Below are 13,386 nucleotides of genomic sequence, written 5' to 3' on the forward strand. Positions count from 1 at the left end.
CCCTATTTATTTATTTTCACAGTATACAAGTACAGAAGAGCACCCTGCTCTTCCCATTCTACAGAAGAAGACAACCACAAAATATTCCAGCTTAAAAAATTATTTGCAGACTATTTCTACATATTTTTACTCTTAGCTCTCTTTTTGCCTGTAAATTTTAGTATTTAATTAAGTATCTTGCTGGTCTTGGGGCTAATCCTAGAAAGTTTTAAGTACATCCACAGCTACTCCCCATACAGTTTTCTGGCAATGTATGGAAGTTGTAAATGTTTCGGAGATTGCACTTCCTATAATGATAGGCCTTTCAGATAAGGATGTGTGAGAATATAATAATAACCACAAAATTATTACAAAATGCATCTAATCAGACAAAATGAGTTTGTACTTGTACTTAAAAATTAAACCTTCATATTAACTCACTTCTACAAACAGGTTCTTATCCCTCCTCCCCCCACACACACAGGAGAGGGAATTATGCATGAAAAAGTCAAGGCAAAACACAACTACCACCAAGCGTGTGAGATTACTCTCGCAGTTTTATAATATTTAGTATTGTATGCTTTTTTCCCTGTTGATATTTCACACTGTCTCAAACACAATTGCTTTAAAAATGTATTACTCGCAGTAAATAGTTTAGAAAGAAATTTATGCATTTTGGAAAAGGCTACTCAAGCAAAGTCCATCCTTTCCCACAAGGAACACTAAGACAAAGCTCAGACTTTCAGGGTATTTCAAAAGCATTAGCCTTTAAACCACACAGCAAGCTATGTGTCAAATGTGCAGTCATTCTCCATTCCGCGGGCTGTTTCTAAGAAATAGCTTAAGATTCTTCTTTGAAAAAAAGCCATGGGTTTGCATTGCCTCCTGGATGAAATACTGCTTCCAAAAAAGTATGTGATTTCTGGAGCAGTGCCAACACAGACCCAGTAGAGGACACAGCTCCTCCCATGTGCAGTCAGGGTCCTGCTCCCCTTGCATGACTCCTTCGTCCTCCATCAGACAGAGCAGCTTTTATTATCAGTTAATTCACATCAACATTACCCACAGCTTTTTTGGTGTCTAACACACCTTCCAGAGTCCAATAAAAGAGAGGTAGTGGTAGTTTTTCTACAAAATGCTCCCATCCATGCCTTCAGCTCTTTAACAGATTCTCAGTATAGATGAGCATATATGTAGTTGGGACCAATTTTGCTGTGGTTTTTATCTTACATACATAGTAAATGTGATGCTCAGCTGTTTCTTCACCACCATGAGTGTCTCACTCCTTGCCTGCATATCTGAATGTTGCTCAGCAGCCACCTAGGTTATGCTGCTGCTGGAGCACCAGGCTGTGATGTTGCTCCCGGATGGGTGCACGCTGGCTTGCTCTGTTAGGTGAGGACCCCGAGCAGTTACACAGTATTTTACTTTAAAATGCTGTACAAGCATTAACTAATCTGCCCAGTGCCCTGCGAGGGAGGTGAGTATAACTCTCTCCTATTTCACAGATGAAGAAACAGACAGTTTAAGTGATGTGCCCCAGGCCACGCAGCGCGGCAGAGGACAGCTGGGATTACCGTGATGCTCCTGCCCCACGTCCCCAGCCAGGCTGCCGGGCTCTCCCCTGCCAGAGGAAAACCAAGGCTCCTGCCTGGCCAAAGCAGAGACCTTCCCTCTGTCAGGCCCCTCAGCAAAGAAGGGGTCTCCTGGAAAAAGGCTCACACACCTGACCGCAGGGCAAGCTCAGGGGCTCGTGTCTTGAACTTGCCACGGCACACTCTAAAAGCCTCCAATGGAATTCAGTGAATTTTGAAATATGAAATAGCAAGGAACAAGTCACCACAAACTACAGGGGTTTTTATTAATTGAGACCCCCATAAAAACACTGGTAGAATAAGAGAGGTTCCACAGTCTCCTCCTCTTACTACCCCGTGGTTTAAGCTTCTTAGAGCCTTTTAAGACGGATTGAACCAGAGGCTGTTGTCCAACTTTGTCACATCCAATAATCTGAGCAAAGTCTGACATGGCTTTCAGGTGAACCCGTGTAGTTCCTATTTACATGTCTCAGCTAAACCACTTGGAAAGACAGTTCAGTTCCACAGCCCCCCAGAGCCTCTAGGACTGTTCTCCTGGACCACCAAAAGAAAAATATATTCTAACCAGAAATCATGATAAGTAGATTTCCTCTGCACAGCAGCCTTTCATATTTACAGGCAGCAAGATTTCTCTACATTTAGATCATTCTTTCCCAGCTCCTTTATTAGTCTGAAAGGACTTGACTGGATTTCCTTATACCATGATTAGTCATTTTTAAGAAGCAGCAGTCTGCTTGCTACAAATACACTGATTGAGGAAAAAAAATAATTGGGGACCACATTTCATATTGTTGAAATGAAGTCCAGCGAAGCCAGATTTTACACGACATGACAACGCACTAATGCCAAACTGACACAAATTCTCATCTATGCATTTTGGCTTTAATGGGTTAATTAGCTTGGCTGGATACAAATTTTAATTATCTGAGTTTGACATTAATGTCCTTGGAGTGTTGTCTATAAGGATTTGGGGAATCATAGACATTATTTTAGTTACTTCTGGAAACTGTGTGTTACACTGGGATTTAAATAGTAAGAACAGACAAGAATAGTGAGAACAGGTTGATCTATTTTGAAAAGTCAGACTTTGTGAAACAGGACAAACTGAAACGAACTGAAGCCTAATGCACCTGGTCTTCAGGGGAGTCTCATAGATATAACATAGGAAATTGAGATTTAGAGTAAAGATCTTCTGGGTGCCTAACACAGTTTCTCATGCAGAAGATAATCAGTCTTAAACACAGTTATTTATACACAGAGTGTTGATACAGGCCAAGAACAACCACCTACCTCAGTTACTGACAGTGGCTCAGCTCCTCCAGTGAGAGAACCAAGAGGTACAACCCGAAGGCAGAACCTCAGTAGTTCATACTCTCACCTTGGAAATTAGCTGTATTTTAAGTGCATTATTTTCTTACTTTATAGGGTCACCATAAGTAGATCAATCACGTGAGGATTTATGAACGTATTGTCAATAAATATATATTTAATCAGCAACAGAATTTTTTGTTGCCAATATTTTTCCAGCAGACTATCACAGGTTACTTGAAACAATTAAGAAAAAAGAAAGCAGTGTCTACTAGAAGCTTTTCAAATCACCCTTCTCTGTTCTTCTATTATTTTCTGTTCATTTTTCTAGAAATGGATTTAAGAGTGAAAAGAGAATCCTGATGACTTTTTGTATATATGGATTTAAGCTCTCTTTTTGCTTGCAACAAGACATGTAAATTCATTCCTTATAAAAGCAATTGCACCAGTTCTTTAAAATGCAGTCCAACCCTTTGTGCAGCAGCTTTTCACCCTTTAAAGACAATCTTCATTCTGTTTTCCATGTTCCCTTGGTACCAAAACCAAAGTCATTTGGATTTTCTTCTGTAAAAATTTGTACAGGCAATTTGGCTTTAGGAACACTAAGTAAATGCAATGCATTTCTCTTTTAGGTTCACACACCTATGTAATTGCTAGAATTATCTGAAGACATTTAAATTCCTCCAAATGAAGGAGGGTGGCATTCAGACAACTCCTCTGTTGCCCAGTAAGAATCATAAAAAAGGTAAGAGCTTATTTGAATCACAGTATGTAACTTACAGAAAGGAGTCTATTCTCCTTACTTTGTTCCAGTGTGTTCTGGTTAAAATACCCAGACTGTGGTCCTGTGAGAAGCCAAACACCTCCAGGGAACTGCAGAGCAAATTTAGAGCACTTAGCACTGCATCGAATCAGCTCCTAACTTAACAAGGGTAAGGAAGGAACTGAGGGAGGTTATCAAACTAAGAAGTGATAATCGCAAAAAATTGTAAAAAAAAAAAAGTTTAAAAGCACAGTGGAACAAAATTCTCTGCTGTGCAGAAAAAGAGCAGAAAAATGTTGGGGTTTTTTTTAATACAAAAAAGCAAAAGCTGAATCTTTTTGTAGCACTGCCTGCACATTTTGTTCTCAACCCCAAAAACTGTGAGTAGACAAGTTAGTGTTACATTATTTAGAATATCAGGGAAGATATTTTTACCCTTGGATAAAACATTAAAACCTCTAAAGGCTTCACTCATTCACAGATGGGAAATGGAAAGCCTTCCTATCATGTGTTTTGGAGACAAAACCATTTTTTCTGGAAATGCTGATAAGGAACAAATTCAAACTGGTCCTCATCCACCCGGATCATCTCATTAAAACAATGGTATCTTTTAAACCCTGTATCCTGAGCTATCGGTCAATTTTGATTGACACAAATATTTGTATTAGGGGTTACACACTGCAATTTACAATTGGGGACTATCACAATACTGTATGTTAATGTAATCAGTATTTTCATTTCATGAATTCATTTGCAGCGTGACACTGCAAGGGTATTCTTACATATACTGAAGACACAATTGCTAAGTAGTTCAACAATTCTCCTTTAAGTGGGATTTTTTTTTTTTATCTGATAAATTTTTAACACAATAAAACCACTCCTAGTTCTGTGTGCATGCTTTAATTTCCCCCCTTTTAAAATGTTTAGACACTTGGAATACCTAGCATACTGAATTAATCCACAAATATTTACAAGAAAAATCTATTTAATTTCTTTCTATAGTAACTACCACAGGGACTATTGTAATGAAAAATTTCCCATCTTAAAGAATTAATGCGATTACTGATATAGAGAAGAAATGTAATTTATATCATCACAAACACGTAAAAGATATAATCCCATATTCACAAAAAGAATCTTTATTCCCTCTTTGAATTCTGAGACAATACAGTCTCGCCTTGAGGAGAACAGAAATATTATGAAGTACCTTAAGCAAGATAATTGTAGGAGAAAAAAAGTACAATTGCATTATTGTTGTGCTAAACTGTGACATACTTAAAAAGCTAATTTCTTTTATTTTAATGGAATTTGGTGTGCATATCCCTTAATCTACTTCACTATTTCTTCACATTTTTACACACAAACATATGTGTGAAGTGTTTCCCATTATCTGTATTACCTGGTTTAATGAACTGCAATGAATTTAAAACAATTAAAAACATACTTGGCAATTCTATAAACTTCACTCTATTTATTAACTATTTTGGATCTAACTAAATACCTAGAATGTCACAAAAATGCACAGCAAATTAAAGACTACTGCAACTCAAATATTATTCAAGAAGACACGATCAATATTTGATGAAAAAGTAACATTTGACATGAGTGACTGTCCCAAATTTTACCAAATACATTTCAACCAATCACAGTGCTGAACAATTTGCATCTAAATCAAAAGCAAAGCAAACAGAAATGTATCCCCAAAATAGGGCTTTCTACAGCTATGTCAGCTGAAGTGCATTTAAAATTCAGTACAGTCACCCTTCAATTATTCCTTTCAATTAAATAAATTTTAACCAAGAAATTAATCTGCTGTGGCTGGGCATTTCTCTAGTCCACAGAAGCAAACATTTTTTCACTCATTCTCTTTTAAAAAGCAAATTTAATAAAACTACTAAGACAAAAAGGATGACCTAATTAGTACTAAGTAATATTTAAAGCTTTTATATATAGTACACTCTTATGCTACCCCTAACTTCCAAGGCTTTATCCTCACTGATATTGTTTGACTTATCTGGCACTACTGCTGCTTAAGCATGCAAATTCACATCCTCCATTCTTGTATGCACCCAACATGCACAGAAGGAGTCAAACTGTAAAGAAAATGTCCTGTGAGCTTTGATTCAATTACCTGGAAGGCTCTGGGGTGCTCCAAGGCCAGCAGGGACAGCCCTGGTGGTGACCAGAGGTCTCCAACACACAGACCCACACATGAGCCAAAGGCTAGAAGGAAAACTCCCCACAACCAGCAAGGGGGCACATCCAAAACTGTTCTAGGAATCTCTTACCCCCTTCTACCTGACAGACAGCCCCCCTAGACCTGAACCCTGAACAGATGCTCTCCCTCTCCTCACCATTCAGCAGAGTGAGACATGAGAGACATCGTGCAATGAAAATGTCTTGTATTTATTTTCTTATAGTCCTAACTCCTGCTAAAGCACTGAATTACCAGAGCTGTACTAATTCAGTTTGTTTCAGTTATCTGAATGGATCTGACCAGCTAGTTATGAAAAAAACCACCCATACAAATTAAACAGAGTAATATTGGATAAAATATGTAGGTCACTGAAGAAACAAACCACCAACAAATACAGCTACGTTTATTTCATCATGAGCCTCTCCTTGCTCTGTTCAGCCCCCAGTTCCTATATATCAAAGCCTTCAAGCACACACTGGCCTTAAAGACATGCTTAAAAAAGCTTTGCCCTGTTAGGACCTTGCCTGGCATGCAGGACGTTGGGCACTGCTGGCAGTGTAATCCCCTGCAGTGAGCCTGCCCTGTTTTTCCAGTGTGGGTGACCTACTCTTGGAATTTATGTCCAAAACAAAAAGATTATGTACAAAAATCAAATCCCATTGTGTCAATGTGATGATAATGCCAAATACACAGCACCCTGTAAACTATGCTCCCAAAATGCCACTGAAAACAGAAGTCACACCTGTGAAAGCAACTACAGTGCAATAAACACACAAAAGAGACTTTAATACTTGCCAAACATCAGTCTTGCAAATCTGTGCCACAAGCAGCCAATTCACATTACATAGCAATGGCCTACAGGTCTTTCACATACATAACTCTTCTCCTTAGAACAACTAAGAAAATCTCTAAGTTGCATTCATTTAGCATGAAAATGGTTTAAAGAGTTTAAGTCAGTTGAATTTTTTAAGGGACAAAAGTGTATCTAGGAAAGAAGTAACCCCTTTTCAGAAGCATATATACTAATATGTTTTTTACCATCTAAAACTGAGAACAGTCCTTAAAAAAAAAGTTTTTAGTTAATACCAGTGTTTTGGAGCCTCCCACTGGCAGCCATCACACAGCTGAAGTGAGCTATCAGTTGAATAGGGTTTATATCCAGCATCAATGACTATTTTGCTTTGAAAGAAATTAGTATTTCTGAGTTTGTATTTTAAATGCAATTTAAAAGATCATAAAGGAAAGAATCCAGCATTTATTGTGTGTCTCCCAGCAGACTACTTAATGTTCAAACACCTACTATGCAAAGGTCAAATGATTTCACTGAATGTAACGGTGACAAAAGTATTCTGCAGCACTGAAAAAAAATATCAGATGATCAAAGAAAAAGATCTGGACCTGAGATCTCACAAGAGTCACAATAAATAATGTAGATTCAGTTCAGTAAGAAAGAAAATTGCAAAGTTGTGTCAGGAGAACCAGATTAAGAAGATAATAGGTAAAATACAAATTACATACTTTTGGCAATGCTCTTCATAAAGAAGTATTTTAAAGTAATACAGCAAATGAATTTTTATAAAAAAATCCTCAACTCTTTTTATATTAATACTGCCTACACAAAATTGCAAAAAAAAAGCTTATTCAGATGGGGAACCTCTAGGGTATCCTGCTGCAGGCAGCAACATGGATAGCTGCAGTCAAACAAAAATCCAGTGTAAATAGTTGTGATATACACAGGGCAAAGCTGCAGTGAGCACCCACTGAGGAATGGGACAGGTTACAGGTAAACCAGCATAAAAAAAAAAAAATCAACTCAAATGCTTGTCTGAAGCAAACAACAAAGGCTATCAGGCACCATTTTATTTTCCATTTTGTTGTGGTTTTTCCTCCTTGACATTTACATCAAATATTTTTGGTTCTCCTCCTTTCTACCATAAAGAAGTTCCAAAGTGCACCATGCACATCTCTTGCTCTGGTCCTGGCTCTTCAAAGCCAAGATCTCAGCAGCAGCTACAAAGAGCTGGAAACCAACCCAGGAACTGCCTATCTGCCCCTGTGGTGGGTTTCTGTGTAAGATGAATTTGGTAATCAACTGCACTGGACCTGGGGAGATCCAGGATAAATCCCTCCACACCAGAGGAACATCAAGGGCAGGAGGCAAAAATGCAGCTGAGCAGCAAGCATAAAAACCAACAAGCAGGAGCAAAGTATGTGTAGAGAGAGGGGGGGGGAAAACTGAAAACTACATGACCAAAAAAAAAATTTTTAAAACCCATAAAAGCAAACAAACAAAAAGAAAAACAAAAAAGAACCCAAAAACCCAAACAAACCAAAAAAACCCCAATGACAACCAAAACACAGGAGACAAGGCAGTAAACAAATCAGAAATAGGACAAGGGAACAAAATATAAGGAATAAGGTAACCAAGGGCAAAAGCACAAGGCAGTGGCTACTTCTCCTCTTTGTTGCATTAAAAAAAAGTGAAAGGGGGTTTTTAGTTAAGTTTCTTTTCCTAATTAGACATATCCAATCAAGTCTCAAGCAATGATGGAAGATAAGGTGCTAAGCTAATACTACACCTGAATGGGACTTCTGTTTGTGAGCTCACAAAAAAAAAAAAAAAAAAAAAAAAGAGAACAGCATAGACATCACTAATTTTATATACAAGGTACATCATTTTAACTATTAAATTATGTTCAGAAACATACATACGTTTTTTTCTGTGCTCAACCAGCTCAATAGCCTGCTTTGCTGAGCATTTGGAAAACCAGTTGTCCCCCAGTAGAACAGTGATTTCATTGGTGTGGACAAGCTTTCCTGGCATGAAGGCAAGAGGACCAAAAGGTACCTGTCAAAGACACAGACATCAGTAATGAAAATAAAACTTAGGCAGTCATACATGTCTTAAGTTTTTTTTAAAAAGTAAAACATAGATTTTAGAAAAATAAAAATTCTACAGCAGATATTTAGTGAATAACCCATCAGAAATATTCAAATTACCAGAACCATTTGAATTTAGTACTGTACTTACAAAATCTGGAAACTTGAATTCCACCAGACAACTTGTTTTGTGGCACAGAACTATAGTACAGCTGAATGCTCACTTGGAAAACAAATTCACTTCATCTGAACATATAAACCTTGATAATACAAATTATTTTAGTTACATGCAGACTACATCCATTTCTTAATAAAAGCCAGATTAGCTTTGCTATATTTTTAACTATTTAAATAGGCATGATCAACTCAAAGATGAGCTGCTCTTCTCAGAATCTGTCTTGCTAATAGTGAGTATCCAGAAATTCCAGTGTAAGACACTGGGGCTCCCAGCAGGACCACAGAGTGTTTAATCTCACTCTGCTGGGTCATTCACCAGGCTACAAACCTCAACCTCCCAGGGATGCTCCACAAGCAACTCTCACCCTCTAACTGCTCTCCAGGCACAAGGACAATAGATAAAAGCAGAACACTTCAGGCAGGAGGGCATAGGTGACAATCACATTTTAGAACTTTACATCTGCTTCCTAAAATGTGAATCCCCCATTTTAACAAGCATTTCAACATCCAGGACACTGGGTTTATGATTTAAGACATTTTCTACTGCCCAGATTTTACAGGGAGTGCTTGGGCAAGTCCTCTGGGTGAGGAGGAGCCTTGGCCACCCCTACCCCTGTCCCCTGAACCTGCCCTGGCATTGTGACCCCCAGCCCTATTGCCACCTGCCTGGCTGCCTGTGGGGAAATTTGGAAACCAAAATCAAATTAGATCTAAAATGGAGGTGGCATCAAGTCCACATCCACATCAAGTCTCTCTCTTTTAAGGGTAAAAAGAGATCTATCTCAGATGGTTTTATCAGCTCCCTCTGCTTTATTCCTTCCTCCTCAGTTCCTCAGCACAGCCACTTGCTTTCTCATTGTGTTTGTGCTGAAGCAGAGCCCTTGGCCAACTGGATCTGTCTCCTTGGAAAGCCATCTTCCCTCTGTTCCATATCCAGTAGGGTCCCAGTGCTGGAAACAGCTCTCCAGCAGGCAGGACCCTGACACTAAGACTATGCACAATGTGCTTTTCCTACATGTGTGCCCTCCCTGACTTGGTTTTAAGTAGCAGACTGCACGAGCTGCCAGCTCACTCTTCCCCCAAAACGATGAAAACAAAATTAAAAGCATATGAAAATATTTGGCTAACAGGATAGGAACTGTTTCTATACATTTAAAGTAACACATGTGAGTTAACATTGCTGCTTCAACTAAGAATAAGCACTATCTAGCTTTCTTTAAAAATAGAGTTTCTAAGCTTTGAAACAACACAATCTTTATGCTTCACATCATGTGGTCACACATAGACACATGAGAATGGACTTCACACAAAAGCCAGAGCTGTATCACCAGCACAGCAAAGGGAAACCCTCCCTTTTCCCACATGGTGAAGTGTACTCCAACACTGTCTTACTAAAAACCCAACTCAGTATCTAAGCCAGGCTGCCAAGGAAGACAGCAGTCAGGCACTGAGTGCTGAAATCAAGCACTCAGTTATGTGCAGTACAACTTCCCTGTCTTCAAGGATGTATCTTGAGTTGAACCTGAGAAAGGAAGAAGAAAAAAAAGAAAGAGAAGCCAATTTGTTCAAAATTTTAGTGAGTGCAAGATAACAGGGCAAATTTTACACAAGGAGCTGTGCAGTTGTTAGGGAAGATTCAGAGCACCAGAAAAGATCGCTATGTCAATGGGAAGATTGGTGGAACAAAAATTAGCAGCACCTTTTTATGTAAAAATCAATGTTCTAGGGTTTATTTCCATGAATCAGGAAATACTACAGCCACTTTCTTCTCAGGAAATGACTAAGTACCATAATTCAGTCATAATTATCGTTTTCTATACAATAGATTTACATATCAAACATGTCAGGTTTTGTGTTAAGCATTTATGTCATCAGCTTTCAGTTGTCAGTAACACTGTAATTTATAATAGATTTCAAGGAAAAGAGAAAGAAACAAAAGCAAAAGTTTATTATCATAACAAATGTAACATTACTAAGTACTGGCAACCTGACTAGCACCTCACCCCCAGTGCAGGCAGCCCAGGTTTAACAGTTTTAGCCCATTTTCCTGTGTGACCTCTGCCATGTACATACCATGACATCGTAGGACAACTTGTCAGGCAATGTCTGGAGTCGCTCCTGAAGAGCCTCATAATCACTCTCCACCTTCTTCCTGTTGACAAATTCAAGTTGGTTCAATTTCACAGCTAAAGAGTTAATAATTTTCTGCTACTAAATCAAAAACACGCCAAAACCACAGAAAAATGAACTGTTTTACTCTAACACATACAGCTGACAGATTAATAACTCATTTCTAAAAGACATGGGATGACAAACATAATAGCTAGATTATTTTCTAATAATGTGTATAAAGATAGGTAAATGATTATTTTAGATTGTGCATGTCTTGTTCAGAATTAGAATTTTTCATGGTGCAAAGCAGCATTTCTTTCACTAGGATTTGGTGTACTTCACTCCATGTTCAAGCCCAAGTTATAACACCGCCAATATTTAGAAAAAGAACTGAAAATCCAGTTTATGCTTTTTAAGAGGCAAATTCTTCAAATTATCATTTGTAATACAGAGCTCATATACTGACCTCGGTTTGAGCTGACATAAATGAGCAAAATTTTAATTAATTCTGATTTTCCCATGAACTTTGTATTCCTATCAAGAGTCAACACTCCTGAAAGATGACTCAACCACCATGATTCTGTCACATCTTCAAGCATCCTTTCTGATACTTCTCTACCTAAACTGTAAATAAGGTTCATGCTACATGTTGCTACCCAGGAGAGAAATGGTTTGGTGAACTGGGACAAGGAATTCATTCCCATGGCAGACACCTGGCTTTTCACAGGACTTAGCAAGAAACAGTGTTTCAGGGGCTGCAGGGATTTTACTGTGTACAAAACAAGCAACTACACTCCCTCTAAAAAAGCCTTTTTTTTGCAAAGGCATTCCTTATTTGTCTGGAAAAAGTTTTTTAATGGATCCCTGCCATTCTAAAGATGGTCAGAAATCAGCTCCTCCATGAAGTAGCTGGCATATAAATGTCAGGTTTGATGGTATTGTTTACTTGTACTTCAAAACAATAAACATATATATGGTAGTAAATTCTGCAATAAAAGGCAACTGAAAGCACAGAGGAGCACACTTAGCAAAGCTGACCCAAGATGCAAATTACAGGTTTTCTGAGGATGATTCAGGAAAGCAATCTATAAATGTGCTGAAAAATGAATGTCAGAGTTGATAACACAACTCTCAAAATATTACTATTGATTTTCTTAGATTCATAAGCAGAGTGAAATCTTTTTCAGAATTCATTTTGAGAAATTATCTGATACTCTTATGTTTGACTCATTTGCTTCACAGTTGAACTCTGGTGTGACCACCCTACTTTATACCTATTTTAAGTTGTTGAACTCATCCTGAAAAAAAAAAGAATTTAGGTTTTCATGCCACTTGGACATTAAAACAATATTCCACAGAACTGGTTTACAAAAGATGCTTGCTGCTGCTTTGCTCTGAAAGCAGATTTCTCCCAGACATTTTAGGCAAGTCTTTCTGTCCCTTGCCCACATAAGAGTGAAAACATAATTCACATCCTTCAAAGAAGAAGGACAAACTCATGAATCTTGGCAAAATGCACTGAGATGTTTTGGGGGAGGAAGGAATATAATGAAAACTTGGTGTCAACAATAACAATCAATTACTTAATGCTATTTACAGAACCCAGCCTTCGCCTGGAGAGATCTGGATTTGAGAAATGGACTCCAAGCAGCCACTGAAAAACAAGGCCTGGCACATGTCTCAAGTGCAGGAGAGGACTCAGTGGGAAGAGCCTGGCATGAAAATCCCCCCCTCACAGCAGGATTAAACATTTCCATCATTTCATGGCTGAAAGTCACTCAACATTTCTTCATTAACCTGAAAAGAAGACACTAAGGTCTGACTGCTGTGTGTTACTGAAAAATCTGATCAGGGTCCAGGAGAAATCACTTGCCACAGAAGCAATGCTACTTTAGAAGCAAAGCATCCTGCTTTTTGTACTGGGACTGCAGCCCTTTGCTGAGCAAACCTCCACCATGGCAATCTCTATGAGTGGGGTGACATCCTGAACTGGGCCATGCAGATAAAGAAAGTTTAAATTGATCATTTTAAATAACTGGCCTCCCACAGCATTACTTAAGGAAGGAAGCTCTCTCTTCAAGTATAGCTGATGCTTTCACAAGCACTGGGGTGTGCCAGTGCTACAGTCTGCCACAACAAGCACTGAAGAACCAAAGGGAACAGGGAGGAGGAATACTGGAACTCCAGCTATGAACATGTCCCTAGAAGGGGAAATGCATCTCTAGCTACTAATCCCATACCCAACCCATTATTGGATTCATGGCTTTAGAAATATACTTCAAAAAGTGCACTGAAAAATGGAAAAGAAAATAATTTAATGGAAATATATTGAAGCTGAGCATTTTAAGACCCTATTGTTATTCAACCAATTCTAT

The 13,386-nt window shown here is 38.4% G+C and overlaps 1 protein-coding gene across 1 annotated transcript in view; it reads right to left on the bottom strand.

The window, feature by feature from the left end:
- Positions 1 to 13,386, bottom strand: part of URI1 (URI1 prefoldin like chaperone) — a 40,831-nt gene that overhangs the window by 14,417 nt on the left and 13,028 nt on the right. Inside the window, exons 3-4 of the mRNA XM_030227803.2 lie at positions 10,973 to 11,051; positions 8,555 to 8,690 (exon numbers count right to left, since the gene is read on the bottom strand). Of these exons, the coding sequence (XP_030083663.1) occupies positions 8,555 to 8,690; positions 10,973 to 11,051 (215 nt within the window). The remainder of the gene's footprint in view (positions 1 to 8,554; positions 8,691 to 10,972; positions 11,052 to 13,386) is intronic.

The sequence above is a fragment of the Serinus canaria genome, chromosome 11 (genome assembly GCF_022539315.1).
Source record: "Serinus canaria isolate serCan28SL12 chromosome 11, serCan2020, whole genome shotgun sequence".
Lineage (NCBI taxonomy): Eukaryota > Metazoa > Chordata > Aves > Passeriformes > Fringillidae > Serinus > Serinus canaria.